This window comes from Eucyclogobius newberryi, unplaced genomic scaffold (assembly GCF_026437365.1).
Source record: "Eucyclogobius newberryi isolate DKJ021-1_F unplaced genomic scaffold, fEucNew1.0.hap1 SCAF_18, whole genome shotgun sequence".
Classification (NCBI taxonomy): domain Eukaryota; kingdom Metazoa; phylum Chordata; class Actinopteri; order Gobiiformes; family Gobiidae; genus Eucyclogobius; species Eucyclogobius newberryi.
The window spans coordinates 7,154,588-7,181,124 of NW_027315812.1; the positions used below are offsets into that span (position 1 = coordinate 7,154,588).

At 42.5% G+C, this 26,537-nt stretch overlaps 1 protein-coding gene across 1 annotated transcript in view; it reads left to right on the top strand.

The window, feature by feature from the left end:
- LOC140364321 (cadherin-12-like) overlaps window positions 1-26,537 on the top strand; it is a 297,054-nt gene that overhangs the window by 72,478 nt on the left and 198,039 nt on the right. Inside the window, exon 3 of the mRNA XM_072450418.1 lies at window positions 6,665-6,784. Within this exon, the coding sequence (XP_072306519.1) occupies window positions 6,665-6,784 (120 nt within the window). The remainder of the gene's footprint in view (window positions 1-6,664; window positions 6,785-26,537) is intronic.

Sequence of the window (26,537 nt, forward strand, 5' to 3'; positions counted from 1 at the left end):
ACCACAGTAATTTGTTTTTATTCATCTATTTTGACATACACTGTTTTATATTCTTATAAACTGCATTGTGTTTTTATTTAACTTAAAAAAAATAAAAAATAAAGCACTTTGAATTGTGCTCTATAAATACATTTGATTGATTGATTGATTGAATGATTGATTGAATATTAGCAAATCATAATGTACAATGACAAAGGCTGTTTTAGAATAATGAAAAATATGAAATTACTAAATCAAACTAAAACATTTAACTCTCTTTGAGGGTTTGTCAGCTTTGCTTTGCCCGGACTCTTGACTTTGATGATGTCATGATTTCAGAATGAGGGCGTGGCTTTTATGGGAGCTGGAAATATTATTAAATCCTATGATCTATGAATTTTGAGCCTTATCGTTATTTGCCATAGATTGGGTCCATATATGACTTGTACGTCTTTTGAACCGACCACAATCACATCTTTGGTGATCAATAATGGCGCCGCGTTCCAGACACTCGATCAATAACTGTCAAAGCTCGATTTGAAACCTGCTTGCGTTCGCCCCGAGACGCATCCGATCAATTTGATTGGCTCTCGTGTGTGAGACGCTTGACCCGTCCTTGTCCTGAAGGTGGGCGTGGCAGGCTTTGCACTTTACGCCCGCCACAGCTCTTATAAACTCATGTGTCTCTGCGTCGTTCGAGACGGGGACCCATCGTTCAAGACAGGGACCCTTCGTTCGAGACGGGGACCCATCGTTCAAGACAGGGACCCCTCGTTCGAGACGGGGACCCATCGTTCAAGACAGGGACCCCTCGTTCGAGACGGGGACCCATCGTTCAAGACAGGGACCCCTCGTTTGAGACAGGGACCCCTTGTTTGAGACAGGGACCCCTCGTTCAAGACAGGGATCCCTCATTCAAGACAGGGACCCCTCGTTCGAGACAGGGACCCCTCATTCAAGACAGGGACCCTCGTTCAAGACAGGGACCCCTCATTCAAGAAAGGGACCCCTCGTTCGAGACAGGGACCCCTCATTCAAGAAAGGGACCCCTCATTCAAGACAGGGACCCCTCATTCAAGACAGGGACCCCTCATTCAAGACAGGGACCCCTCATTTAAGACAGGGACCCCTCATTCAAGAAAGGGACCCCTCATTCAAGACAGGGACCCCTCATTCAAGACAGGGACCCCTCATTCAAGACAGGGACCCCTCATTCAAGACAGGGACCCCTCATTTAAGACAGGGACCCCTCGTTTGAGACATCAATATTTTTTCAGTCTTAACAAGAAAAACCTGATTTGTTAATTCAATATCACTGGTTCTCCTCATGAATACTCTCTGAAAGTAAAATTATATTGTTTTATATGATTGTGATTATTATTATATGATTTATTATGTACCGTGTTTTCTGGAGTATAAGTCGCACCAGCCACAAAATGCATAATAGAGAAGGAAAAAACATATATAAGTCGCACTGGAGTATGAAATGCGGTTGCAAGTGTGAAAATAACAAATAATATCACATATCACAAGTATATAAGTATAAATATAAGTATAAGTCGCACACCGGCCAAAACTATGAAAAAAGGTGCGACTTATAGTCCAGAAAATATGTAAAAACTGTTATTTTTATATGATTATGAGCTAAAACAATCACGGTTTATCTTCCTTAGAATAAACCAGAGAAACAGTCAAACTTGCATCTACTTTTAAACTGAGAAGTACTTAAAGCCACTTGTTAAATTTGAGAGAATTCAACAATTTTAATGAAGAACTTGCCAAATCTGATTGATTGAAAATGAATTCTAACATTTGGCTAAATTCAGATTGGGACGCTGCTCATTAGGACCGATGCACTAATCACAGCGTTTAAAGGCAGATTCTATAGAGCATTCCACTCTCTCACTGCAACAATTATTCCGTTCGACGTTGAATAATTCATTCTTATAATAATAGAACATTTTAATAAAAGTCGATTGAAGATAAACGCTCTGTCTCTTTGGGTTCGCACAACTCTCCTCCATTAAAGTGACTGTGTAAAGATACGAGACTGCAGGGTCTGGAATATCAGAACACGCCGGGTGGAAATTAAATCGTTTGGCAGTGTTATATTAGTGCCAGCGAAAAAAAGATGATAATGTCACTAACGCTAACGGAGCGAACTGCAAAGAAAGGCGGTTCGCTCTGTCTGAGGACGAGCGCTTGTTCACCACGAGGAGCTGAAGTGTCTCTGGATTCTGATCTGCACTTCACCGCACACTTCACCTCACACTTCTCAGGACGCGACGCAGACTTCAGTCAAGCACGGGAGCGTTTTAGAAAAGTGCAGCGCCGGTACTTTAAAGAGTCTGTGCCTGATTTTAATTTCAGTCAAAATACACGCTCTGAACACCATGCGATGTACAGTAAAAGCAGTGAAGTGAGACAATTATACAGTCAATCACTGGGAAATAACTGCCTGACACTTTCGACATTTTCCCATTCCCAGACATTATCAAAAAAGACCAAAAACATAGAAAAACTGCATGAAAACGACTGCGAGAGACAGTTATTTCCGAGTCGTGGAGGGACAGAAAGGACGCCTGGTTGGTTTGGATCATATTCTGCGTTACTTGACGAACTGCGCCCGGTCCAAGCTAAATCATCTTCCTGACTCGTGTTGGAAAGCAGCTACAAGCCCTCGTACAGCTTTATCCACAAGCGCTAACTGGCTAAAATGGAAAGAAACGCCACAATTGCAGTCGATTGTCTTGGTTACAACGCTCTTCTTTGTCTTCTTTGTTGCCAGTTCAGGAAATAATTCAAAATGGGCTGTGTTTTATCTGATTCAATCGACTGTACTGCGGGGATATTGCTGAACGCCGCTTTACGCTGCTGCCTGGATGTTTTACCTTATCACTTTTCACATGTTTAGCCTCCCGGCCGGCGCCCTCGTGTGCACTCGCACTGAAGCGTGTCGTTGCCGTGGGTCTCCGGGCTGGGCCTCAGAACCGTTGGGTCTTTCGGTCTCTCTTCCTGTTCAATCGGCGTAACTACAACAAACCTAGATTGCAGTAAGACGGTGACAATGAATTAAACAAGTTCGCAAGGGGAGGTTTGAACCACCAACCTTCCATTTGGTGGTTCATCTCACCCGCCGAAGACGTTCTCAATCTTTGTCAACGACCACATCGAAACATTGGCGCGTTTCACTTTCTGTTCCTTCGTTTCAAAGCTCGAGGCGTCCACGGCTTTACCTCGCCCGGAGTTTGGCCCCCGTTCACCGCGCCCGGCGGCCGACCGACCTTTGCCGGCGACGCTCACCTCTCTGCGTTTGTCACACGTTTAACCGACTTGGATGGGTCCGGCGTCACGTCTCGCACCTCGGAGTGGGATGCGGGGATCGTCACCTGGAATAGACCGCTCTCCGGACCTCGCCGCGCACCGCCCCGGGCCCTTTAAACATTCAACGCGACGCGGCCCCTAAGTGCTGGCCCCCGCCCCATCTCACCCCGCACAGTCCAGAGGCGCTAATGTATTAGACTTATCGGCTCAATAAGCAACGAGGGGAAGCGCGCCGGTGTGAGCGCGGCGTAGCATTTCCAGGTTCAAAATAACACGAGCAAAGATGTGTCATTGAAAGGGCAGAGGATTTTATTATTACGTTTTCTCACCGTCACATTTGATCAGAATTGCTTGACCTTTTGTATAAATGATAAACACAAACGCACACAAAAGTTGAATCATAAAACGTCTGCGAAACGACGGTTAGCGATTCCAAGTCTGCGGCGCGGCTAAAGCTAGAATAAACCAAAAACGACTTTATTTAACTCTACACTTTGTAACGCATCAGTTTATTAGATGCGTCATGCACAGAAAACATGATATTTACGATCTCGACAATGATTGAACTGGAAATAACCAACGCTAACGTGCGCTAGCTTTTCCCGACGAAATTTAAGTCGTTATCGGCGAAAATACGGGGGTTTGTAGCAACGCAACGATAACCCAATGACACTATTAGACGGCGCGTGGCTAGCGACGCAACGACGACCAGCGACGGCGACAGCAACGCAGCATTTGGCGAGGAATTATGATAAATCTGCTTCCCGCAACACGTTGTTCTCAGTTTATCCACGTTCCTGTATCGACCTTTGACATTTCTATTGACATTTCAACGAGCGCGGCTCACAACGCAGGGGATTATTATTGTCATCCGCAGCAAATACGATAAAGTCCTGAATGAACTGCACACGCTCGATAAATTGAACACAAACACGCGCAAAAGAAACAGTGAATGTAAAATACCTGCCCATCTGTTTGACAGTCTCCACGGCGACGCTCGGAAGCTGTGAAGTAATTACGCTGACACGGCGGGATCCCTGTACTCCCCACTACTTTCCCCCCTAAACACATACATGTGGATGAGGTTTTCACTGTTGGGTTTCATAGTTTTATAATTTAGGAAAAACAATTAGCGTATTTTCCAGAATATAGGTCGCTCCGGAGTATAGATTGCACCAGCCAATTAAATGCATAATAGAGAAGAAAAAAACATATACAAGTCGCACTGGAGTATAATATTTTGGGGGAAATGTATTTGATCAAATCCAAGACCAAGAACAGACAATTCATCTTGAAATACAGTTTAAAATAATAACAGATGAGAGAACATGGTGAATAGGTGTACGTATGCTAACGCTAACACCTTCAGCTACATGAGGTATGCTAACGCTAACACCTTCAGCTACATGAGGCACAGACAGAACTGTGGTAAGTGTCTGGTATGTTAACGTAACATATGAACAGTTATTCAGATAACTATAGCATAAAGAACATGCTAACAAGTTTACCAAAGCATCAGTTTTACGCCAAATCACTAAATCCATTGAATTCTTCTTCCTCTGTGTCACTTCTAAACAACTCCACAAACTCCAGAGAAAGAGGAAGTGCAGATTCTTCTTCTGCGTCGCTTAGAGCCTAGAGCGCCCTCTTGTGGTTGTCAATGTGAAAATAACGAACAAAATTAAAGAATAATGTGTTTTTCACTTTTTCATATTTTGTTTTTTGTAAATTCCCAAATCAATCACCAAGAATAAACAATCCTCTTGCGTCCAAAGAAGCACATGTCATTTATTTTACACTGAATGTTAACGGTGCACGACATGTTTTATCGGTGGGTCCGCCATTGATTTGTCTCCATGGAAACAATGCTCAAAACATGTCACATACAAAAGACACTGTGGTTCAAATCCAGTGTCCAAGTACAAGGAGATGGTCTAAACTTTGCTCCTGCTGTTGTGATTTTGGGCGTGACCAAATTAAATAGGATTGTACTGGAGACATTAAGGGTTTACGCTTCCTGGTTTCGTATTTAAGGGCTAAAAAAAGTAGCAGAGAAAACCTTTTAAAAGCAAAACTGGAGACTTTACAGACAGAGAGCAGAGTGTCCAATCCAATAGAAGTCTGACATTTGAGACCCGCTGTGTTAATGCTTTCTAAATGGAACACGGCTTTAAAACACCCTGCACCTGACAGTGGTGTTTCAACATTTCCATGCTGAACGTGTCCTTATTTTACCAAGAAATCAGAAATCACTATGACACATGACATATTAAAGACAGTATTTAATCATGATTTATTTCGGGTTCGATTCCCAGACCGTGTTGGGCGTTAATTGCGCAATTGGTTCGTCCGCCGTCCGTAGTTTGACGCTTCTGACCAAGACTCTGCGGCTGGAGCTTGAATGTCGTCCCGGGCGCTTGATTGGTCCTGCCCCAAACGAGGAATCATCCATCCGAGTGTTCTCTGCCAGCCTCTCTCACAGCTGTAGCTCGATTTCTGCCGTGGCCAAGGTTTATGGGGCGTGCTATCATGAGGTGTATCGCATCTCAGTCCGCCATCTCTGTTTGGAAAAGACTTCGCTCACACCTTTTCAAACCAGCCCTTCTTCCTGCTTAAAATGTGCATCTCTCTGTCTTCAAACTAGCGATCTGTGTTTTTTAAAATGAAGGTGGACCACCCAGTGCAGGGCAGTGTCAATTAGAGCGTCTCAGACCAGTATTGACGATGACTTCTGGACAGAGGTGGTCACGTCTTGATTTCTAAAACGGTCTCCAGAAAACTACCTTCGAAATATGAATGATCACACAGACAACGACAAATAAAACGACGAATACAATGGACGTTTTCGCTCTTTTACGCGCAGTTAAAGTTGTTTTCCCCGTCACGGCGGGCTTACGAGTCGTGTTTAGATTGCTCCGCGCGTGTGTGAGTGACCCCTTGTTGTCCTGCGTTTGAGGATCAAGTGCTCGGTTGTTATTGTGAAATGCCACGATGAAGAGGCAGGTCAACATCAGGGGCTCAGCGCCAAGTCAATGGGCCCGTTTCCATTCGGTCCGCTACGCTGTCCGAGATCAATATTACGGTCTACAACGAACAAAACGTAAACTATGATTCTATGCATGTGCTAGATTTGTACAAATACCAGACAAAAGTGCATACCTCTTAATAATAAAGAAGAAAGTGTACACATAATCATTGTAGAGCCTTAAAACCACCATCTTCCACGAGGTTGGACTCAATCGATCATCCGTTTGAGGTTGATCCGATTGGCTGAGCCGCTGAACTTGAAAGAGCCCGTGTGCCTCGCGGGAGGACATGGGTAAAGTCGGGTAAAGTCAATCGTGTGTGTGTGTGTCTGCAGGGACGTACGTGACGCAGGTGACCGCCACAGACGCCGACGACCCCACCTACGGCAACAGCGCGCGGGTGGTCTACAGCATCCTGCACGGGCAGCCCTACTTCTCCGTGGAGGCCAAGACGGGTGAGCATGTCGTTTTGGTTTAAAAGGAGCGGTGCACGACCCGCTCGTCTCCGTGGTGATGGTATCGCGTGCCGGCATCGTTCGGTGGTCTAGAAACAGAAAAAAACGTTAATTTCATTGTCGAAGAGCTTCTCAATCATCCACGGTTTACCAACCACGAATGCGAAGGTGGACTTAAGGATTTATATTGTCCCAAATAGAGGCAGACCTTTAAGTACAGCCCATAGTCGTGTAAATATCCAAGAATGCTAACGGCAGCTAGCACCGCCTGCAGTATTTCGATCTCTTTACTTTTCTGAAGAAACGCCATGAAAACGACATCGGTATGTGACTCGACGAATTAGTTGTGCTTAAAAATACTCGCCAGGAAATATCTTAAAACAAAGAAAAATGTGTGTTTCACAAACGCCCTAATCTTATCATACAATCAAAACGATAAAAATGACAAAACAATCCTCCACTAGGGCAAGAAAACTGTATCCATGATGACGATTGACTCTAAAAGTACTGTTCCTTCTCTCATCTACTGTAGTTGATATAGTAATTATTATAGAGTCCTCAAAGTCACACGATTTGTGAGGATTAACTTTCTTTCTGAAAGAGTTGGCGTGACTTTTGCCCAATCTGGCACCTGCCCTTGACTCCCGGCGCCATCGCATCAATGCTCGAACTCTGTGCTAATTGCGTGACAAAAACATGGCGTTTTGTTCACTCATTCCCAGTTTGTGCCCGTGACATGCAGACATTGCTGTCGGGTGTAAATTAACATGGATTTCCACCGCGACCAACTTCTGTGCAAATCAGAATCAATATCACAGGCGCAGCAGCAAATCGCACGATGACGACTCAACTGCCTATTGGAGATAATTAAGTTAGCGGTTTGAACTTTTCCTGCTTTTGGTTCGAGGAAACGTCTGGCTGCGACAGGCAAAATGTCGGTCGTTTTTAACATTTGTGGCGTTTTCCTTGGGATGTTTGGATGTCTCGTGTCTGGCCGGCGCTCCTGACCGCTGCGTTGTGGTCACCCGTCGCTCCTCGCAGGTCACCCAAATAAGATAGACTAGTCTGAAGACATACAATATAGGATAGTCTCACAATATTGCAGATCTGTGTAATGATAATACAAAATAAACGTGTTTCCAAACAACGGTATATTGAGAAGAGGTTAAACTAAGAGGTCATGAGTGTGATTTATTTCAGTATGATATCTGTACATATGCACCATATGTCCAGTTTAAATGTTACTAATGATTCGAAAGTTAATTATCATCCTATAATTATAATCCTTTTGTCAGACCAGTGTTTTTGTGTCATTGTGGTCACCCGTTGCTCCTGGCAGGTCACCTAGATAAAATAAACTAGTCTGAAGACATCCAATATAGGATAGTTTCACAATATTGCAGATCTGTGTAATAATGATAGAAAATGGATGTGATAAATGTCAAACGAGAGTACATTAAGAAGAGGTTAAACTAAGAGGTCATGAGAGTGGTTATTTTCAGTATGATATCTGTACAAATGCACTGTACAAAAATACTGGTCTGACAAAAAGAGTCCTACACTTACTAGTCATGACTAACATTTAAACTACATTTGTGCAGATCTCCAAACTGTAAATAAGTCCTCTGAGTTTAACCTCGTCTGAATACAGCGCAGAAACCACGACTAGAAAGAAACCGCACTTATTTAGCGTTAACTGAACATAAATATCACACATTCCGTTGATATTATCACCATTAAACCAGACTGAGCCTTTTCCCTTTGTGTCTAAATCAAATCTCGACAACACTTCCTCTAAGTCAATGAATCACCTTGGACTGCGAGACGTTAAAGTCACACATTACGACGCCGTCTTTTTTCCCGCGGATTCCTGACGCACGCAGAAACAGCTTTATTTGCCTTTCGCGGACTCCCTTTTCATTCCCTCCTGCCCCCTTATTCCTCCCACAAGTGTTCCCATAAAGCCATATCATCACCGCGCTCCTCTCCCGGCATTAACGCCGGGGCGATTGGATCTCGTCTCACTTCTGCTCTATATGCAAATGGGCTGGTGCAAAACGGCCCAGAAATGATCCCTTTTTCCGTTTGTTTTTCGTCCTGGCGCGTGGGTGGGCGGGGCTGGGGGGCAGGCGGGGGGAACGGAGTCGCAGCCGGCAAATTATAGCCTGCGAAACTTTGAAATTGGCGAGTGCCTGGTAGTGTTGGCGTTACATAGTAAATCACCTGTTAGTCTTTAAATGTCAGCGGGGCGGCTCTCTCCGCGTCGCTGTGATAATGATCAGAGCAGCGAGGGGCGATGGCGGCGAGGGGCGGCGATGGCGAGGGGCGGCGATGGCGGCGATGGCGAGGGGCGGCGATGGCGGCGATGGCGAGGGGCGGCGATGGCGGCGAGGGGAAATCTATTTAAATTTAAAGTAGCTGGTATGAAACATGCAAAAGCAGTCACATTCTGACAAAGGCTCCACTAAGCAGCTAATGTCATGCACTGTAGGTTTGTTTAGTAACAGTCGATTTACAGTGCACTTGACGCTTGTCTCCATGACGATGTGCAATATTTCACAGTGTTTTATTGTATTTATCCAATTACAGATGTTTAGAAAGTAAGTACATTGATAAGTAAATGATAAATCGATTGAATACATTTATCAAAATTTGGTTTTATCTCGATTTGTTGAGAAGAAAATTAATTTGTAAAGTAAATAATACATTGATTTAATACATTTATCAACATTTTAATTTATCTCAACTTGTCTAGAAGAAAATGTATTTGTAAAGTAAATATGATATTGATTTAATAAATGTATTAAAATTTGAGTTGCACATTGTATTTTGATCACCTCTAAAGACAATATTAACATTTCACAGCCGACTTGACCTGCTTTTAGCCTTTATATTTATATTTATATGTAGGCTTTTTTAAACTAAAAATTAATTGTAACCAAATAAGTACGTATTGTTTTTCTCATCAAATTCCGAGCCTAAAACTAAAAAACACATCAAAATGCAAATATCCAAACTGAAAGGCAGAATTACGGGCAAAACGACTGACCTAATTACTTTGCTCATGCAGCTTTTTTTCTCACTCAAATTAACCATATGTTAAACTCAGGAACGTCTTATACAAGGAAAGACTGTAATGAGTTCAAGTGCGGCTTCAGTGTGACGTCGTTTACCTGTTTTTCCTCTGTCGTTTACCTGGTTTTCTTCTGTCGTTTACCTGGTTTTCTTCTGTCGTTTACCTGGTTTTCTTCTGTCGTTTACCTGGTTTTCCGCTGTCGTTTACCTGGTTTTATTGTCGTTTACCTGTTTTTCCTCTGTTGTTTACCTAGTTTTCTTGTTGTTTACCTGGTTTTCCTCTGTCGTTTACCTGGTTTTCCGCTGTCGTTTACCTGGTTTTATTGTCGTTTACCTGTTTTTCCTCTGTTGTTTACCTGGTTTTCTTGTCGTTTACCTGGTTTTCTTCTGTCGTTTACCTGGTTTTCCGCTGTCGTTTACCTGGTTTTCCTCTGTCGTTTACCTGGTTTTCCGCTGTCGTTTACCTGGTTTTATTGTCGTTTACCTGTTTTTCCTCTGTTGTTTACCTGGTTTTCTTGTTGTTTACCTGGTTTTCCTCTGTCGTTTACCTGGTTTTCCGCTGTCGTTTACCTGGTTTTCCGCTGTCGTTTACCCGGTTTTCCTCTGTCGTTTACCTGGTTTTCTTGTCGTTTACCTGGTTTTCTTCTGCCGTTTACCTGGTTTTCCTCTGTCGTTTACCTGGTTTTATTGTCGTTTACCTGTTTTTCTTCTGTTGTTTACCTGGTTTTCTTGTCGTTTACCTGGTTTTCTTCTGTCGTTTACCTGGTTTTCTTCTGTCGTTTAGCTGGTTTTCCTCTCTCGTTTACCTGGTTTTCTTGTCGTTTACCTGGTTTTCTTCTGTCGTTTACCTGGTTTTCCTCTGTCGTTTACCTGGTTTTATTGTCGTTTACCTGTTTTTCTTCTGTTGTTTACCTGGTTTTCTTGTCGTTTACCTGGTTTTCTTCTGTCGTTTACCTGGTTTTCCTCTGTCGTTTACCTGGTTTTATTGTCGTTTACCTGGTTTTCTTCTGTCGTTTACCTGGTTTTCCTCTGTCGTTTACCTGGTTTTCCTCTGTCGTTTACCTGGTTTTCCTCTGTCGTTTACCTGGTTTTCCTCTGTCGTTAACCTGGTTTTCTTCTGCCGTTTACCTGGTTTTCCTCTGTCGTTTACCTGGTTTTATTGTCGTTTACCTGTTTTTCTTCTGTTGTTTACCTGGTTTTCTTGTCGTTTACCTGGTTTTCTTCTGTGGTTTACCTGGTTTTCTTCTGTCGTTTAGCTGGTTTTCCTCTGTCGTTTACCTGGTTTTATTGTCGTTTACCTGTTTTTCCTCTGTTGTTTACCTGGTTTTCTTGTCATTTACCTGGTTTTCTTCTGTCGTTTACCTGGTTTTCCTCTGTTGTTTACCTGGTTTTCTTGTCATTTACCTGGTTTTCTTCTGTCGTTTACCTGGTTTTCTTCTGTCGTTTACCTGGTTTTCCTCTGTTGTTTACCTGGTTTTCTTGTCGTTTACCTGGTTTTCCTCTGTCGTTTACCTGGTTTTCTTCTGTCGTTTACCTGGTTTTCTTCTGTCGTTTACCCGGTTTTCCTCTGTCGTTTACCTGGTTTTCTTGTCGTTTACCTGTTTTTCCTCTGTTGTTTACCTGGTTTTCTTCTGTTGTTTACCTGGTTTTCTTGTCGTTTACCTGGTTTTCCTCTGTCGTTTACCTGGTTTTCTTCTGTCGTTTACCTGGTTTTCTTCTGTCGTTTACCCGGTTTTCCTCTGTCGTTTACCTGGTTTTCTTCTGTCGTTTACCTGGTTTTCTTCTGTCGTTTACCTGGTTTTCCTCTGTCGTTTACCTGGTTTTCTTCTGCCGTTTACCTGGTTTTCTTCTGCCGTTTACCTGGTTTTCCTCTGTCGTTTACCTGGTTTTATTGTCGTTTACCTGTTTTTCTTCTGTCGTTTACCTGGTTTTCTTCTGTCGTTTACCTGGTTTTCTTCTGTCGTTTACCTGGTTTTCCTCTGTCGTTTACCTGGTTTTCTTCTGCCGTTTACCTGGTTTTCCTCTGTCGTTTACCTGGTTTTATTGTCGTTTACCTGTTTTTCTTCTGTTGTTTACCTGGTTTTCTTGTCGTTTACCTGGTTTTCTTCTGTCGTTTACCTGGTTTTCTTCTGTCGTTTAGCTGGTTTTCCTCTCTCGTTTACCTGGTTTTCTTGTCGTTTACCTGGTTTTCTTCTGTCGTTTACCTGGTTTTCCTCTGTCGTTTACCTGGTTTTCTTGTCGTTTACCTGTTTTTCTTCTGTTGTTTACCTGGTTTTCTTGTCGTTTACCTGGTTTTCTTCTGTCGTTTACCTGGTTTTCCTCTGTCGTTTACCTGGTTTTATTGTCGTTTACCTGGTTTTCTTCTGTCGTTTAAATGGTTTTCTTCTGTCGTTTACCTGGTTTTCCGCTGTCATTTAACTGGTTTTCCTCTGTCGTTTACCTGGTTTTCCTCTGTCGTTTACCTGGTTTTCCTCTGTCGTTTACCTGGTTTTCCTCTGTCGTTTACCTGGTTTTCTTCTGCCGTTTACCTGGTTTTCCTCTGTCGTTTACCTGGTTTTATTGTCGTTTACCTGTTTTTCTTCTGTTGTTTACCTGGTTTTCTTGTCGTTTACCTGGTTTTCTTCTGTCGTTTACCTGGTTTTCTTCTGTCGTTTAGCTGGTTTTCCTCTCTCGTTTACCTGGTTTTCTTGTCGTTTACCTGGTTTTCTTCTGTCGTTTACCTGGTTTTCTTCTGTCGTTTAGCTGGTTTTCCTCTCTCGTTTACCTGGTTTTCTTGTCGTTTACCTGGTTTTCTTCTGTCGTTTACCTGGTTTTCTTCTGTTGTTTACCTGGTTTTCTTCTGTCGTTTACCTGGTTTTCTTCTGTCGTTTACCCGGTTTTCCTCTGTCGTTTACCTGGTTTTCTTCTGTCGTTTACCTGTTTTTCCTCTGTTGTTTACCTGGTTTTCTTCTGTCGTTTACCCGGTTTTCCTCTGTCGTTTACCTGGTTTTCTTGTCGTTTACCTGTTTTTCCTCTGTTGTTTACCTGGTTTTCTTCTGTTGTTTACCTGGTTTTCTTGTCGTTTACCTGGTTTTCCTCTGTCGTTTACCTGGTTTTCTTCTGTCGTTTACCTGGTTTTCTTCTGTCGTTTACCCGGTTTTCCTCTGTCGTTTACCTGGTTTTCTTCTGTCGTTTACCTGGTTTTCTTCTGTCGTTTACCTGGTTTTCCTCTGTCGTTTACCTGGTTTTCTTCTGTTTTTTACCTGGTTTTCTTGTCGTTTACCTGGTTTTCTTCTGTCGTTTACCTGGTTTTCTTCTGTTGTTTACCTGGTTTTCCTCTGTCGTTTACCTGGTTTTCCTCTGTCGTTTACCTGGTTTTCTTCTGTTGTTTACCTGGTTTTCTTGTCGTTTACCTGGTTTTCCTCTGTCGTTTACCTGGTTTTCCTCTGTCGTTTACCTGGTTTTCCTCTGTCGTTTACCTGGTTTTCTTCTGTTGTTTACCTGGTTTTCTTGTCGTTTACCTGGTTTTCCTCTGTCGTTTACCTGGTTTTCCTCTGTCGTTTACCTGGTTTTCTTCTGTCGTTTACCTGGTTTTCTTCTGTTGTTTACCTGGTTTTCTTGTCGTTTACCTGGTTTTCCTCTGTCGTTTACCTGGTTTTCCTCTGTCGTTTACCTGGTTTTCCTCTGTCGTTTACCTGGTTTTCTTCTGTCGTTTACCTGGTTTTCCTCTGTCGTTTACCTGGTTTTCTTCTGTCGTTTACCTGGTTTTCCGCTGTCGTTTACCTGGTTTTCCTCTGTCGTTTACCTGGTTTTCCTCTGTCGTTTACCTGGTTTTCTTCTGTCGTTCACCTGGTTTTCTTCTGTTGTTTACCTGGTTTTTCTCTGTCGTTTACCTGGTTTTCCTCTGTCGTTTACCTGGTTTTCTTCTGTCGTTTACCTGGTTTTCTTCTGTCATTTACCTGGTTTTCTTGTCGTTTACCTGGTTTTCCTCTGTTGTTTACCTGGTTTTCTTGTCGTTTACCTGGTTTTCTTCTGTCGTTTACCTGGTTTTCCTCTGTTGTTTACCTGGTTTTCTTGTCGTTTACCTGGTTTTCTTCTGTCGTTTACCTGGTTTTCCGCTGTCGTTTACCTGGTTTTCCTCTGTCGTTTACCTGGTTTTCTTCTGTCGTTTACCTGGTTTTCTTCTGTCGTTTACCTGGTTTTCTTCTGTCGTTTACCTGGTTTTCTTCTGTCGTTTACCTGGTTTTCCTCTGTCGTTTACCTGGTTTTCCTCTGTCGTTTACCTGGTTTTCCTCTGTCGTTTACCCGGTTTTCCTCTGTCGTTTACCTGGTTTTCTTGTCGTTTACCTGGTTTTCTTCTGTCGTTTACCTGGTTTTCCGCTGTCGTTTACCTGGTTTTCTTCTGTCGTTTACCCGGTTTTCCTCTGTCGTTTACCTGGTTTTCTTCTGTCGTTTACCCGGTTTTCCTCTGTCGTTTACCTGGTTTTCTTGTCGTTTACCTGTTTTTCCTCTGTTGTTTACCTGGTTTTCTTCTGTTGTTTACCTGGTTTTCTTGTCGTTTACCTGGTTTTCCTCTGTCGTTTACCTGGTTTTCTTCTGTCGTTTACCTGGTTTTCTTCTGTCGTTTACCCGGTTTTCCTCTGTCGTTTACCTGGTTTTCTTCTGTCGTTTACCTGTTTTTCCTCTGTCGTTTACCTGGTTTTCTTCTGTCGTTTACCTGGTTTTCCTCTGTCGTTTACCTGGTTTTCTTCTGTTGTTTACCTGGTTTTCTTCTGTTGTTTACCTGGTTTTCTTCTGTTGTTTACCTGGTTTTCCTCTGTCGTTTACCTGGTTTTCCTCTGTCGTTTACCTGGTTTTCTTCTGTTGTTTACCTGGTTTTCTTGTCGTTTACCTGGTTTTCCTCTGTCGTTTACCTGGTTTTCTTGTCGTTTACCTGGTTTTCCTCTGTCGTTTACCTGTTTTTCCTCTGTCGTTTACCTGGTTTTCTTCTGTCGTTTACCTGGTTTTCCTCTGTCGTTTACCTGGTTTTCTTCTGTTGTTTACCTGGTTTTCTTGTCGTTTACCTGGTTTTCCTCTGTCGTTTACCTGGTTTTCCTCTGTCGTTTACCTGGTTTTCCTCTGTCGTTTACCTGGTTTTCTTCTGTTGTTTACCTGGTTTTCTTGTCGTTTACCTGGTTTTCCTCTGTCGTTTACCTGGTTTTCCTCTGTCGTTTACCTGGTTTTCCTCTGTCGTTTACCTGGTTTTCTTCTGTCGTTTACCTGGTTTTCCTCTGTCGTTTACCTGGTTTTCTTCTGTCGTTTACCTGGTTTTCTTGTCGTTTACCTGGTTTTCCTCTGTCGTTTACCTGGTTTTCTTCTGTCGTTTACCTGGTTTTCTTCTGTCGTTTACCTGGTTTTCCTCTGTCGTTTACCTGGTTTTCTTCTGTCGTTTACCTGGTTTTCCTCTGTCGTTTACCTGGTTTTCTTCTGTCGTTTACCTGGTTTTCTTCTGTCGTTTACCTGGTTTTCTTGTCGTTTACCTGGTTTTCCTCTGTCGTTTACCTGGTTTTCCTCTGTCGTTTACCTGGTTTTCCTCTGTCGTTTACCTGGTTTTCTTCTGTCGTTTACCTGGTTTTCTTCTGTCGTTTACCTGGTTTTCTTGTCGTTTACCTGTTTTTCTTCTGTCGTTTACCTGGTTTTCCTCTGTCGTTTACCTGGTTTTCTTCTGTCGTTTACCTGGTTTTCTTCTGTCGTTTACCTGGTTTTCCTCTGTCGTTTACCTGGTTTTCCTCTGTCGTTTACCTGGTTTTCTTCTGTCGTTTACCTGGTTTTCTTCTGTCGTTTACCTGGTTTTCTTTTGTCGTTTACCTGGTTTTCCGCTGTCGTTTACCTGGTTTTCCGCTGTCGTTTACCTGGTTTTCCGCTGTCGTTTACCTGGTTTTCCGCTGTCTTTTACCTGGTTTTCTTCTGTCGTTTACCTGATTTTCTTCTGTCGTTTACCTGGTTTTCCGCTGTCGTTTACCTGGTTTTCCGCTGTCGTTTACCTGGTTTTCTTCTGTCGTTTACCTGGTTTTCCGCTGTCGTTTACCTGGTTTTCCGCTGTCGTTTACCTGGTTTTCCGCTGTCGTTTACCTGGTTTTCTTCTGTCGTTTACCTGATTTTCTTCTGTCGTTTACCTGGTTTTCCGCTGTCGTTTACCTGATTTTCTTCTGTCGTTTACCTGGTTTTCCGCTGTCGTTTACCTGATTTTCTTCTGTCGTTTACCTGGTTTTCCGCTGTCGTTTACCTGGTTTTCCGCTGTTGTTTACCTGGTTTTCTTCTGCCGTTTACCTGGTTTTCTTCTGTTGTTTACCTGGTTTTCTTCTGCCGTTTACCTGGTTTTCTTCTGCCGTTTACCTGGTTTTCTTCTGTTGTTTACTTGTCTGTTGTTTACCTGGTTTTCTTCTGTCGTTTACTCAATTTTCCTCATCTAGACGTCATAAATGCGCCGAGTTTTCACCTGCATAACTTCTAATTCCCTGTCGTTTGGGTTCTGAAATGTCTTTAACGAGGAAGGAGTCTTTTTGGATTTTGGGAAGTCTGTTTCTGTCGAGAGGCCGACAGCGCGGTGTCAAATCGGAAGGGCAATCGAACGGACTGATGGTTTGTCTTATTCGGCGGTAGCAGGAGGTCAAGAACGACGTGGAGGGCGCCGCGCAGGGCACCGAGTGTGCAGAGAACCTGAAATCGCTTCTGGGCGGGCGTGATGTGGTGTCCAAACAGGAAGTTACTGCCCAGGGTCTGAGATATTTCTCTTGTGCGGTTGCGATTGAGTCGATTCAGATTGAGAGTGGATGCGATTGTTTTCTCAGAATCGATGTGGAGATGATTGTTGGCGTTGATGAGATGCTGATCGCTGTGGAGAGCAAAGCGTTGTCTCCTCTCCACGGACGCGACCTGTAACGTAGCCTGGCGGTGCACGAACTATGGAACCTTTTAACGTGTCATCGGTATGTTTTAAACGACGTTGAAATTATAATGGTTTTAAGTCTTTGTCTCGAAAAGCACGTGACGATTTTCAACTTCCAGGTGAGAAATGTTAGTTTGTTATAGAAAGTTTGCGTTTTTGTTACAAAGGATGAAAAAAAAAAGACTCACTAGCCCTAAAATTGTATATGTTCGTCACAAAATGTATAATTATTGGTAAAGTATGTGTAAACACTATTGTGGGTTCAAGTATTTGTCCCATATATTTCTATTTCTCTTGTGCCGTTGCGATTGAGTGGATTCAGATTGAGAGTGGATGTGTAGAGGAGCATTCCCTTTGTTTTCTCACTATCGATATGGAGATAATTGTTAGTGCCGCGATGAGATGCTGATCGCTGAGGAGAGCAAAGTGTTATCTCCTCTCCACTGACGCGACCTGTAACGTGGCCTGGTGGTGCACGACTATGGAACCTTTAACATGGGGTGACCAGACGTCCCTATTTAGAGCCCTGTGTCCCATGTCCCAACAGATGTGTCCAAAACCATTGATTTGTCCCAGTTTTGTTCAAGACATGTCCCAGTTTGTCCCAGTTTTGACCACTTTGAGCCCTTTCAACAGTAATGGAATTAATATAATGTCGTTTCTTTAGCCAAACTAGAGGAAATCTGGCTTTAGAACAACCAAAACACACAAAAAAGCACTAAATTGCACGGATAAAAGTCTCTCAGATTATATACTGAGCCGTGAAAGACGTGTGAATTATCCGAGTGCATAAAAATGTACTTAATTACCTGCATTTTTTTACACTTTTATTATTACTTCCCATTCCAAACCGGGTGTGTCCAGAAAATCTGGTCACTCTACTTTAACATGTCATTAGTATGTTTAAAACGAAGTGGACCACAATACAGTTTGCACGATTAACTGACGTCGCAGCTAAATACTAATGGTTTTAAGTCTTTGTAACGAAAAGCACGCGACTATTTTCAACTTCCAGGTTAGAAATGTTAGTTTGTTGTTGAAAAAGCTTCAGTCGTGGTCATCTGGACACGACGTTTTGACTCTCAATCTGTGAGTCAGATCTAGTTAGTTTGCTTTTTTGTTACAGAGGAAGAAAAAAAATACATCTCGCTGACTCTAAAATGATATATATTCATCACAAAATGCATCATTATTGGTAAAGTATGTGTAAACACTATTGTGGGCTCAAGGATTTGTCCAGTGAAACCTCAACATCAGGATTTCACCATCATTTCCCAAGTAAATCACGTCAAATACAATGCACCAAATGTCTTTAAACCTGATGTATCGCTCACTCGTGTGGTTTTCTTTGGCCAAAACCACCGCGATATTTCATATTTGGTGATATTCTGAGGTTAATCCCAGTTTGTCCATCGAGACTTTAGGTTCTGCTTCACTTTTAAATGGTCCATGTGAGTTTGTCGTATGTGCACCACTTCTTTGTCTGTGTTTTGGGCTTTGAGCAGTGTTAACTTACAATAAACCAACAATAAAGTGAAGTTTGTTGAGTCCCCACCGCCCCCAAACCCGCCCCGGGCCCCCGGGCCAGTGGGAATAAGGCACATTTTAGCCTTTTACCTCAGACTTTGAGCGAGCCAATGTGCCTGAGGGGAAAGTGCTGTGGGTTTGGCCTTTGGAGGTTAAATCATAAGAAATAAGAGTCAGGAAAGGTTTGCCAAAGACTCCAGTAACAACAGTTTCCAATGGTCAAGCATGAGAAGTCCAAAGAAACAAAATAAATCGTCTTTGTCTTCATGAAGATGTTATCGCTATACATTTGTTTCTCCCCATGGAAACAAGCACATTTGCGTTAATTAATAAATATTAAACGGAAGCCTTGATGTTTAGGTTTGCTTAAACGTTAATTTCTACTTTCAAATATCCATGTTTAAAGAGTTTTATAATAATATGTATATGAGAAAAGCATGTAGATGTTATTTGTCCGTGTATGTGTTGCCGTAGTAAGTGATTTTTGTATGCAAATTGTAACTTTCTGAGTTACATTAATTCCAAAATAAACGTCAAATTTAGTCCCGAGTTTATCAGTTTAAGTCCAAATGTGATGCTTTCCATTTTTAAATTTGTCCATTTACCATGTTCGTCCAATCCCTGATCGTGAGGAAAGTATGCTCCAGAGGTATCCACTGATTGTGTCCATGGCAGGGGTTTTCAGGCCCAAATACAAAGTTCAGAAATTAAATGGAATGACAACGTCAGAAACAGTCTGAAGCTCTTTTTTGATTTCAGTCTAATATTTCTGGGCAACAGGACAGTCCCAAAACACCTAAAAATGGTTTGTCTCCTGGTGCCACAGATTCTCCAACAAAAGACCTCCTGGTGCCACAGATTCTCCAACAAAAGACCTCCTGGTGCCACAGATTCTCCAACAAAAGACCTCCTGGTGCCACAGATTCTCCAACAAAAGACCTCCTGGTGCCACAGATTCTCCAACAAAAGACCTCCTGGTGCCACAGATTCTCCAACAAAAGACCTCCTGGTGCCACAGATTCTCCAACAAAAGACCTCCTGGTGCCACAGATTCTCCAACAAAAGACCTCCTGGTGCCACAGACTCTCCAACAAAAGACCTCCTGGTGGTGCCACAGATTCTCCAACAAAAGACCTCCTGGTGCCACATATTCTCCAACAAAAGACCTCCTGGTGCCACAGATTCTCCAACAAAAGACCTCCTGGTGCCACAGATTCTCCAACAAAAGACCTCCTGGTGCCACAGATTCTCCAACAAAAGACCTCCTGGTGCCACAGATTCTCCAACAAAAGACCTCCTGGTGGTGCCACAGATTCTCCAACAAAAGACCTCCTGGTGGTGCCACAGATTATCCAACAAAAGACCTCCTGGTGCCACAGATTCTCCAACAAAAGACCTCCTGGTGCCACAGATTATCCAACAAAAGACCTCCTGGTGCCACAGACTCTCCAACAAAAGACCTCCTGGTGCCACAGATTCTCCAACAAAAGACCTCCTGGTGCCACAGATTATCCAACAAAAGACCTCCTGGTGGTGCCACAGATTCTCCAACAAAAGACCTCCTGGTGCCACAGATTCTCCAACAAAAGACCTCCTGGTGCCACAGATTATCCAACAAAAGACCTCCTGGTGCCACAGATTCTCCAACAAAAGACCTCCTGGTGCCACAGATTCTCCAACAAAAGACCTCCTGGTGCCACAGATTATCCAACAAAAGACCTCCTGGTGCCACAGATTCTCCAACAAAAGACCTCCTGGTGCCACAGATTCTCCAACAAAAGACCTCCTGGTGCCACAGATTATCCAACAAAAGACCTCCTGGTGCCACAGATTCTCCAACAAAAGACCTCCTGGTGCCACAGATTCTCCAACAAAAGACCTCCTGGTGCCACAGATTCTCCAACAAAAGACCTCCTGGTGCCACAGACTCTCCAACAAAAGACCTCCTGGTGGTGCCACAGATTCTCCAACAAAAGACCTCCTGGTGCCACATATTCTCCAACAAAAGACCTCCTGGTGCCACAGATTATCCAACAAAAGACCTCCTGGTGCCACAGATTCTCCAACAAAAGACCTCCTGGTGCCACAGATTCTCCAACAAAAGACCTCCTGGTGGTGCCACAGATTCTCCAACAAAAGACCTCCTGGTGGTGCCACAGATTATCCAACAAAAGACCTCCTGGTGCCACAGATTCTCCAACAAAAGACCTCCTGGTGGTGCCACAGATTCTCCAACAAAAGACCTCCTGGTGGTGCCACAGATTATCCAACAAAAGACCTCCTGGTGCCACAGATTCTCCAACAAAAGACCTCCTGGTGCCACAGATTATCCAACAAAAGACCTCCTGGTGGTGCCACAGATTCTCCAACAAAAGACCTCCTGGTGCCACAGATTCTCCAACAAAAGACCTCCTGGTGCCACAGATTATCCAACAAAAGACCTCCTGGTGCCACAGATTCTCCAACAAAAGACCTCCTGGTGCCACAGATTCTCCAACAAAAGACCTCCTGGTGCCACAGATTTTCCAACAAAAGACCTCCTGGTGCCACAGACTCTCCAACAAAAGACCTCCTGGTGGTGCCACAGATTCTCCAACAAAAGACCTCCTGGTGCCACATATTCTCCAACAAAAGACCTCCTGGTGCCACAGATTATCCAACAAAAGACCTCCTGGTGCCACAGATTCTCCAACAAAAGACCTCCTGGTGCCACAGATTCTCCAACAAAAGACCTCCTGGTGCCACAGATTATCCAACAAAAGACCTCCTGGTGGTGCCACAGATTCTCCAACAAAAGACCTCCTGGTGCCACAGATTGGGGTGATGTTCTTGTCGATCAGAATCAGGAAAAGACGGCGTCGATCGGTAGCTCTCGCCGTAGCATCCGTGTGAGGGTGCGGCCAAATGTCAAGGCGTGGCATAAACGGACTGAGGTTTGAGGACAGGATGTGCTGACGGAAGAAACGGCCGTCGGAAGAGCAAACGCAACGACTTTGGGCGGGACTTGGATTTGATCGAGTTACGTTAAAGTACAGATACATGTGCCATTCTGGGGTGTACCGTATTATCCAGACTATAAGTCGCCCCTTTTTTCATAGTTTTGGCCGGGGTGCGACTTATACTTATATTTATATACTTATACTCCGGAGCGACTTATATGTGATATTATTTGTTATTTACACACTTGCAACCACATTTCATTCTCCAGTGCAACTTATACAATGTGACTTTTTTTCTTCTTTATTATGAATTTTTTGAGCCGGTGCGACTTATACTCCGGAAAATACGGTAAATGATTCTAACTTTGCCAGACTTTAATCCAGACTTCAATGACTCTCACGACTTTGTATTTGGCGGGTTGGTCCTCAATCTTGACGTTTTTTTTATCATGTTTACGATTAAAAGAAAGACGTCAGAATGAAGACTATGGCCCACAAACTCCAAAGCAAACATCCCAATTAGTCCAAAGTCGATGAGATTTGTCAAATTTTAGCACATTTTTTCCATGTTCCGTGTGTTGATTATGACGTCGGTCCAGTCCGTGAACGTTGGTGCAGTTCGAGTTGTCTTTGTAACGGCCTTCGTCGACACGTTTGCGAAATAAGTGTCAAATCTTTCCATAATGTCACGTAGAATCTCACGTAGAGTATCAAATCTCGCCAGGTGAACGCGTGATACAAACTGATTATATCCACGGGGAAAGTCGAACAGTTGCGTCCGCACTACGCCTCCAAACAGTCGCTCTACGCCGCCATCTTCCAGGAAGTCCAAACTATTGATTTAAGATGTAAAAATGTGGGAACTGGAATAGAAGCTTCATTATGTCAGTTTTTGTATACAACAGCTGTTAAAGCAGTCTGTTTACGATCCTGTTGGAGTAAACGGCTTTGTGTTCTTTGGGACGATGTCGCTGTAGTTTTGTTTTACTCGGACCATAAGTAATAATAAACTGTAGACAGAGGAATATACCATTTAAACTCCTGTTCAGAGGCTTTAAGAACATGTCTGTTGATCTTTTCATATTTTAACCATGATATGAATACCTTTCTTTTTGCTATTGACGATTGAGGACTTTTAAAAAAATTTACCACATTTTTATTGATAAATCTCCCACTAATTTCAGTTTCCTGTCGGCTGTTGTGTTCAGATTTAAAATTCCAAGCGGTTTGTGGAGTAATAAACAAATAAATAAAAATGTTTAAATATATATATATATATATATATATATATATATATATATATATATATATATATATATATATATATTACAAAATGACAAAAACATAATAAAAAGAAACCGGCAAATAACGAGCCAATAAGTAAAATAAATGAATAAAGTAAAATGAATAAATACATACGTAAATAATATAATAAATAAAATAAACTAAAATTAAAAATAATCATATTACCCTGTAGTACCCTGCGACGAGTTGGCCACTGTCCAGGGTGTACCCCGCCTAAGGCCCAAAGTCACTGGGATAGGCTCCAGTCACCCGCAACCCTGAAAGGGAAAAAGCGGTAGAAAATGAATGAAAAGAAAATAATCATACTAGTCATAATAATCATAATACACCTGTCTGCCAGTCCTTTCTGATCTGGGTAGTAGTTAAAATATGATGAAAACTGACGGTTTCAGATGATGAGAGGGAGATTATGCAATTTCACTGCAACTGTATCAAACTGTGAACAGTGTGCGAGCTGCAAAGTCAAGTAAGAATCCTGCGGCGTGTTGTGCTAGTGGCTCGCTAAAGTAGTGATATTTAAATACTTTCTGCAATCGCTCCAAACCAATCTGCGTAGGTTCAATCTCGTCTCTTCTCACACATCGGTTTCCATTCAAACACAACTCCTTCCTCAGTTTTACCAAGTGTCAATTGTGCTAAAAAGAAGAGAATAGATTAGAATAAGAAATAGACGTGTTTAGACATGATTTACTTTGACTTTGCCGTCGTCGCCGTTTAGTCTTATTTCATTTTGACTCTTGGAATTGTAGTTCATCAGCGCCAAAGATCATCCATTTTCCATTGACCGAGGTGTCACTCACCACGTGTTTCCAGTCATAAAACAATCATAATACGCATTCACTGTCTGATATTTCATACTGCAGTGAGGACAAGCAGTCTGTAAAGTTTGAACACGGGGCCGTCCCGGTTTTGTAGAATCTGTTTTGTGTGTGTGCGTTTATCACATCACTGCGGCACTGGCTCTGAAGACGAGAGGCGCTTTATTAGATTCTTTTATGTATGCGCATTACAAGTCTCTGAACAACCACTTCATTTGTCTTCATGTTCTTTCAATTAAAAACAAAACAAAAAATAATAGACACAACAGAACTCGACCAGAAAGACAAAAATAAACATCAACTTAACATTTAGAAACAAAAAAGGAGCAGGAAATAACTATTTTAAAGGAATCTAAGTCGTTCTCTTCTGAATGTACAGTCTCACCGTGTCGAACTATTGCACTTGTTTCTTGTTTTGTGCTTTTGTCCTTCGTGTATACATTTATTCATACGTCTCACTGCAAAACTACATCTTACCTTTGACAGCTCTGACAAAACAAACAGCTTTGACGTTGGATTTGTTGAGCATTTTCCTCTTTGATACTTTGATAATCCATCTATTTATATTCGTCTCACTGTAAAACCAGAGTTCAGGCAAAACAACCGTTACGTAAAAGCTGGAACATGTGACATTATCTTCCATTTTCGTCTAGTTTTTTGCGCCTTCATCACCCCCTGCTGGTGATGCCGTGGGCGCGCGGGGCGTCAGGTGAGCCGAGATGACAGGGGGAAAAGCCCGCGAGCTCCGGTAACGCTCTGAAATACAAGGCTCCGTGCCGCGCGGCGCTGCGACTGCGGCTTTCCGATCTGGGACAGTTCAAAGCGATGAAAATAGGTTCATGCATATCACAGGGAGCGGGAGGAGGGAACGGCCGACTGATTATGCAGCTCGTCTGTTAGATTTACTGAGGACACACTGAGACTATTTCAAACTGCGAGGCGGAGGGGAAATATCAAACTGGTAAAGTCAATGTTTGCCCTGCTGGGAGAGCGGTTATCTGCAAAGAGATGCAGAGCCAGAGGGAGGACAGGGGGCCGGAGAGCACGGGGGCCGAAGAGCGCGGGCGACATCAAGACAGCCAGCGCCAAGCAGGAACTGTGTGGCTGGTAATAGTTCAGTTATTATGTGTGATGCGGTTTAAGTAAATACACGAAAAAGACTTGGACACAGAATCACCGTATTTTATTTTATTTTTTTTTATTTATTTTATTTATTTTATTTATTTTATTTATTTTATTTATTTTATTTATTTTATCTGTATTTATCTGTATTTATTATTTATCTTAATTCATATGTATTTATTTTTAAGCGTCTAGCACAATATGTATAGACTAAATAGTTGGTGCACAAATGCAAATCAATCTTGAATCTTTAAGTTGAGGGTTTACCAACTTAGTACCGTATTTTCCAGACTATAAGTTGCACCTTTTTTCATAGTTTTGGCCGGGGTGCGACTTATACTTATATACTTATACTCCAGAGCGACTTATATGTGATATTATTTGTTATTTTCACACTTGCAACCGCATTTCATACTCCAGTGCAACTTATATGTGTTTTTTTCTTCTCTATTATGGATTTTTTGGCTGGTGCGACTAAAGTATCATGATTCTGAAATTAATGCATGAAGAGTTTAAATGAATAAATCAATGTTTTAAATCAATTTTGTATGAAGAAGATGTGGCTCATAGTTTAAAAAAAAGATAGAGAAATGTGTACAAAATATTATATATAAAAAGTTAAATGACTAAATAAAGATGAAACGATGCATAAAAATGAACAAATTAAATATTTTCTGACAGTTCACAAACTGCTATTGACATTTGATCCGTCTCTGTTTTCAGTGTCTTTAAATTATAACAATGATTCATGAAAAATATCCTTTTTACACATTTTAGACACAAAAATATGCTTTACAAAATGAAAGAGGGATGAGTATTTAAACGTTTACACATATAATTAAACCACAGTCATGCCTAATACAGACTAAAAGTAAAGAATTGTATGTATTTAATTTGTCTTCTTTATGTTTCCTCTTGTCCCATTATTGGTCAGTCAGCCAATGCAAGGCCATTTTATTGCATTTCCTGTGATATTCCCCAACATTTCATCTGATGCTTCGCGGGTGCAAGGTTGACTCCTCGATCCCTGGGTCCTCTGGTCAATACTGCCTTTGTGTCCTTGGGCAAGACACTTCACCTTGTCTCCACCGTCTGAGGCGCTTGAACGGAGAGAGTGATGCGAGGATAAACCGCTCCTTTATGTGGCCGTGAAGGTAGAAAATCAGACACCGAGGCTTCTTATTATCCAAAGATGTAGAAAAATGTGTCGAGCGAAAGGTCGAAGTCAGATTAAAGATACAGCAACGTTTTTAAGATTTACAAGATATTGCTCATTTATTCTGTAATTCAGTTATTGTTATGGCAGTTTTAGCACACGTTCGAACTTTGCCCCAAAGTATCTCCAAGGCAACGGAATATAAAAAGGGATTCAAAGCGCTTACAGTTAGCGTTGGCGTCCAGTGTGTTTAGAACAAAAGTAAATTCAATAGTTGTTTTTTGTGTGTGTCTGATTTAATACATAATTTCAATGGAATTTTCCACGCGTCTGATTTACAAATATGTTTTTATTTCTTTTACTGACCTAATTACACGAATCCCAAAGAGACCAAAGGAGCTAATCCACATTTATTGAGGAAGTTATGTTGTAAATAAGATTAAAAACAGTTTACTTTACATATATTTATTGTAATGTTTTGGAGGAATCGGCTCCGTTGCGTCCTGACCGTAATAAAAAAAGCCCCTATAAGTAAAATGCCACCTCATACCTGCAGAATGCCCGCGCTCGCGTCCCGTTAGCGCGTTAGCACGTTAGCCAGCGCCAGCCTCTCGCCGACCCTGCGTTTAATCTTTCGCACAAACGCTCTCTCATCTCCTCCCTGTGATCTGCTCTGAACGCTTCCACGGCGCCAGGGCAGCTCCACGGTGAATGTCAAGTGTGTGAAGTCCGTAAAGTGACCCCTCTCCCGGGGCCCGGCGGAGCGCAGAGGGCCCGGCGGAGCGCAGAGGGCCCGGCGGAGCGCAGAAGGGACGGAAGGGCGTTTGAGGGAGGAAGATAGTGGATTTGGTGGACCGGTCTCTCGTTGTCACGCCATTCTGACTCGTTGAAGCTGAGTCGGGTA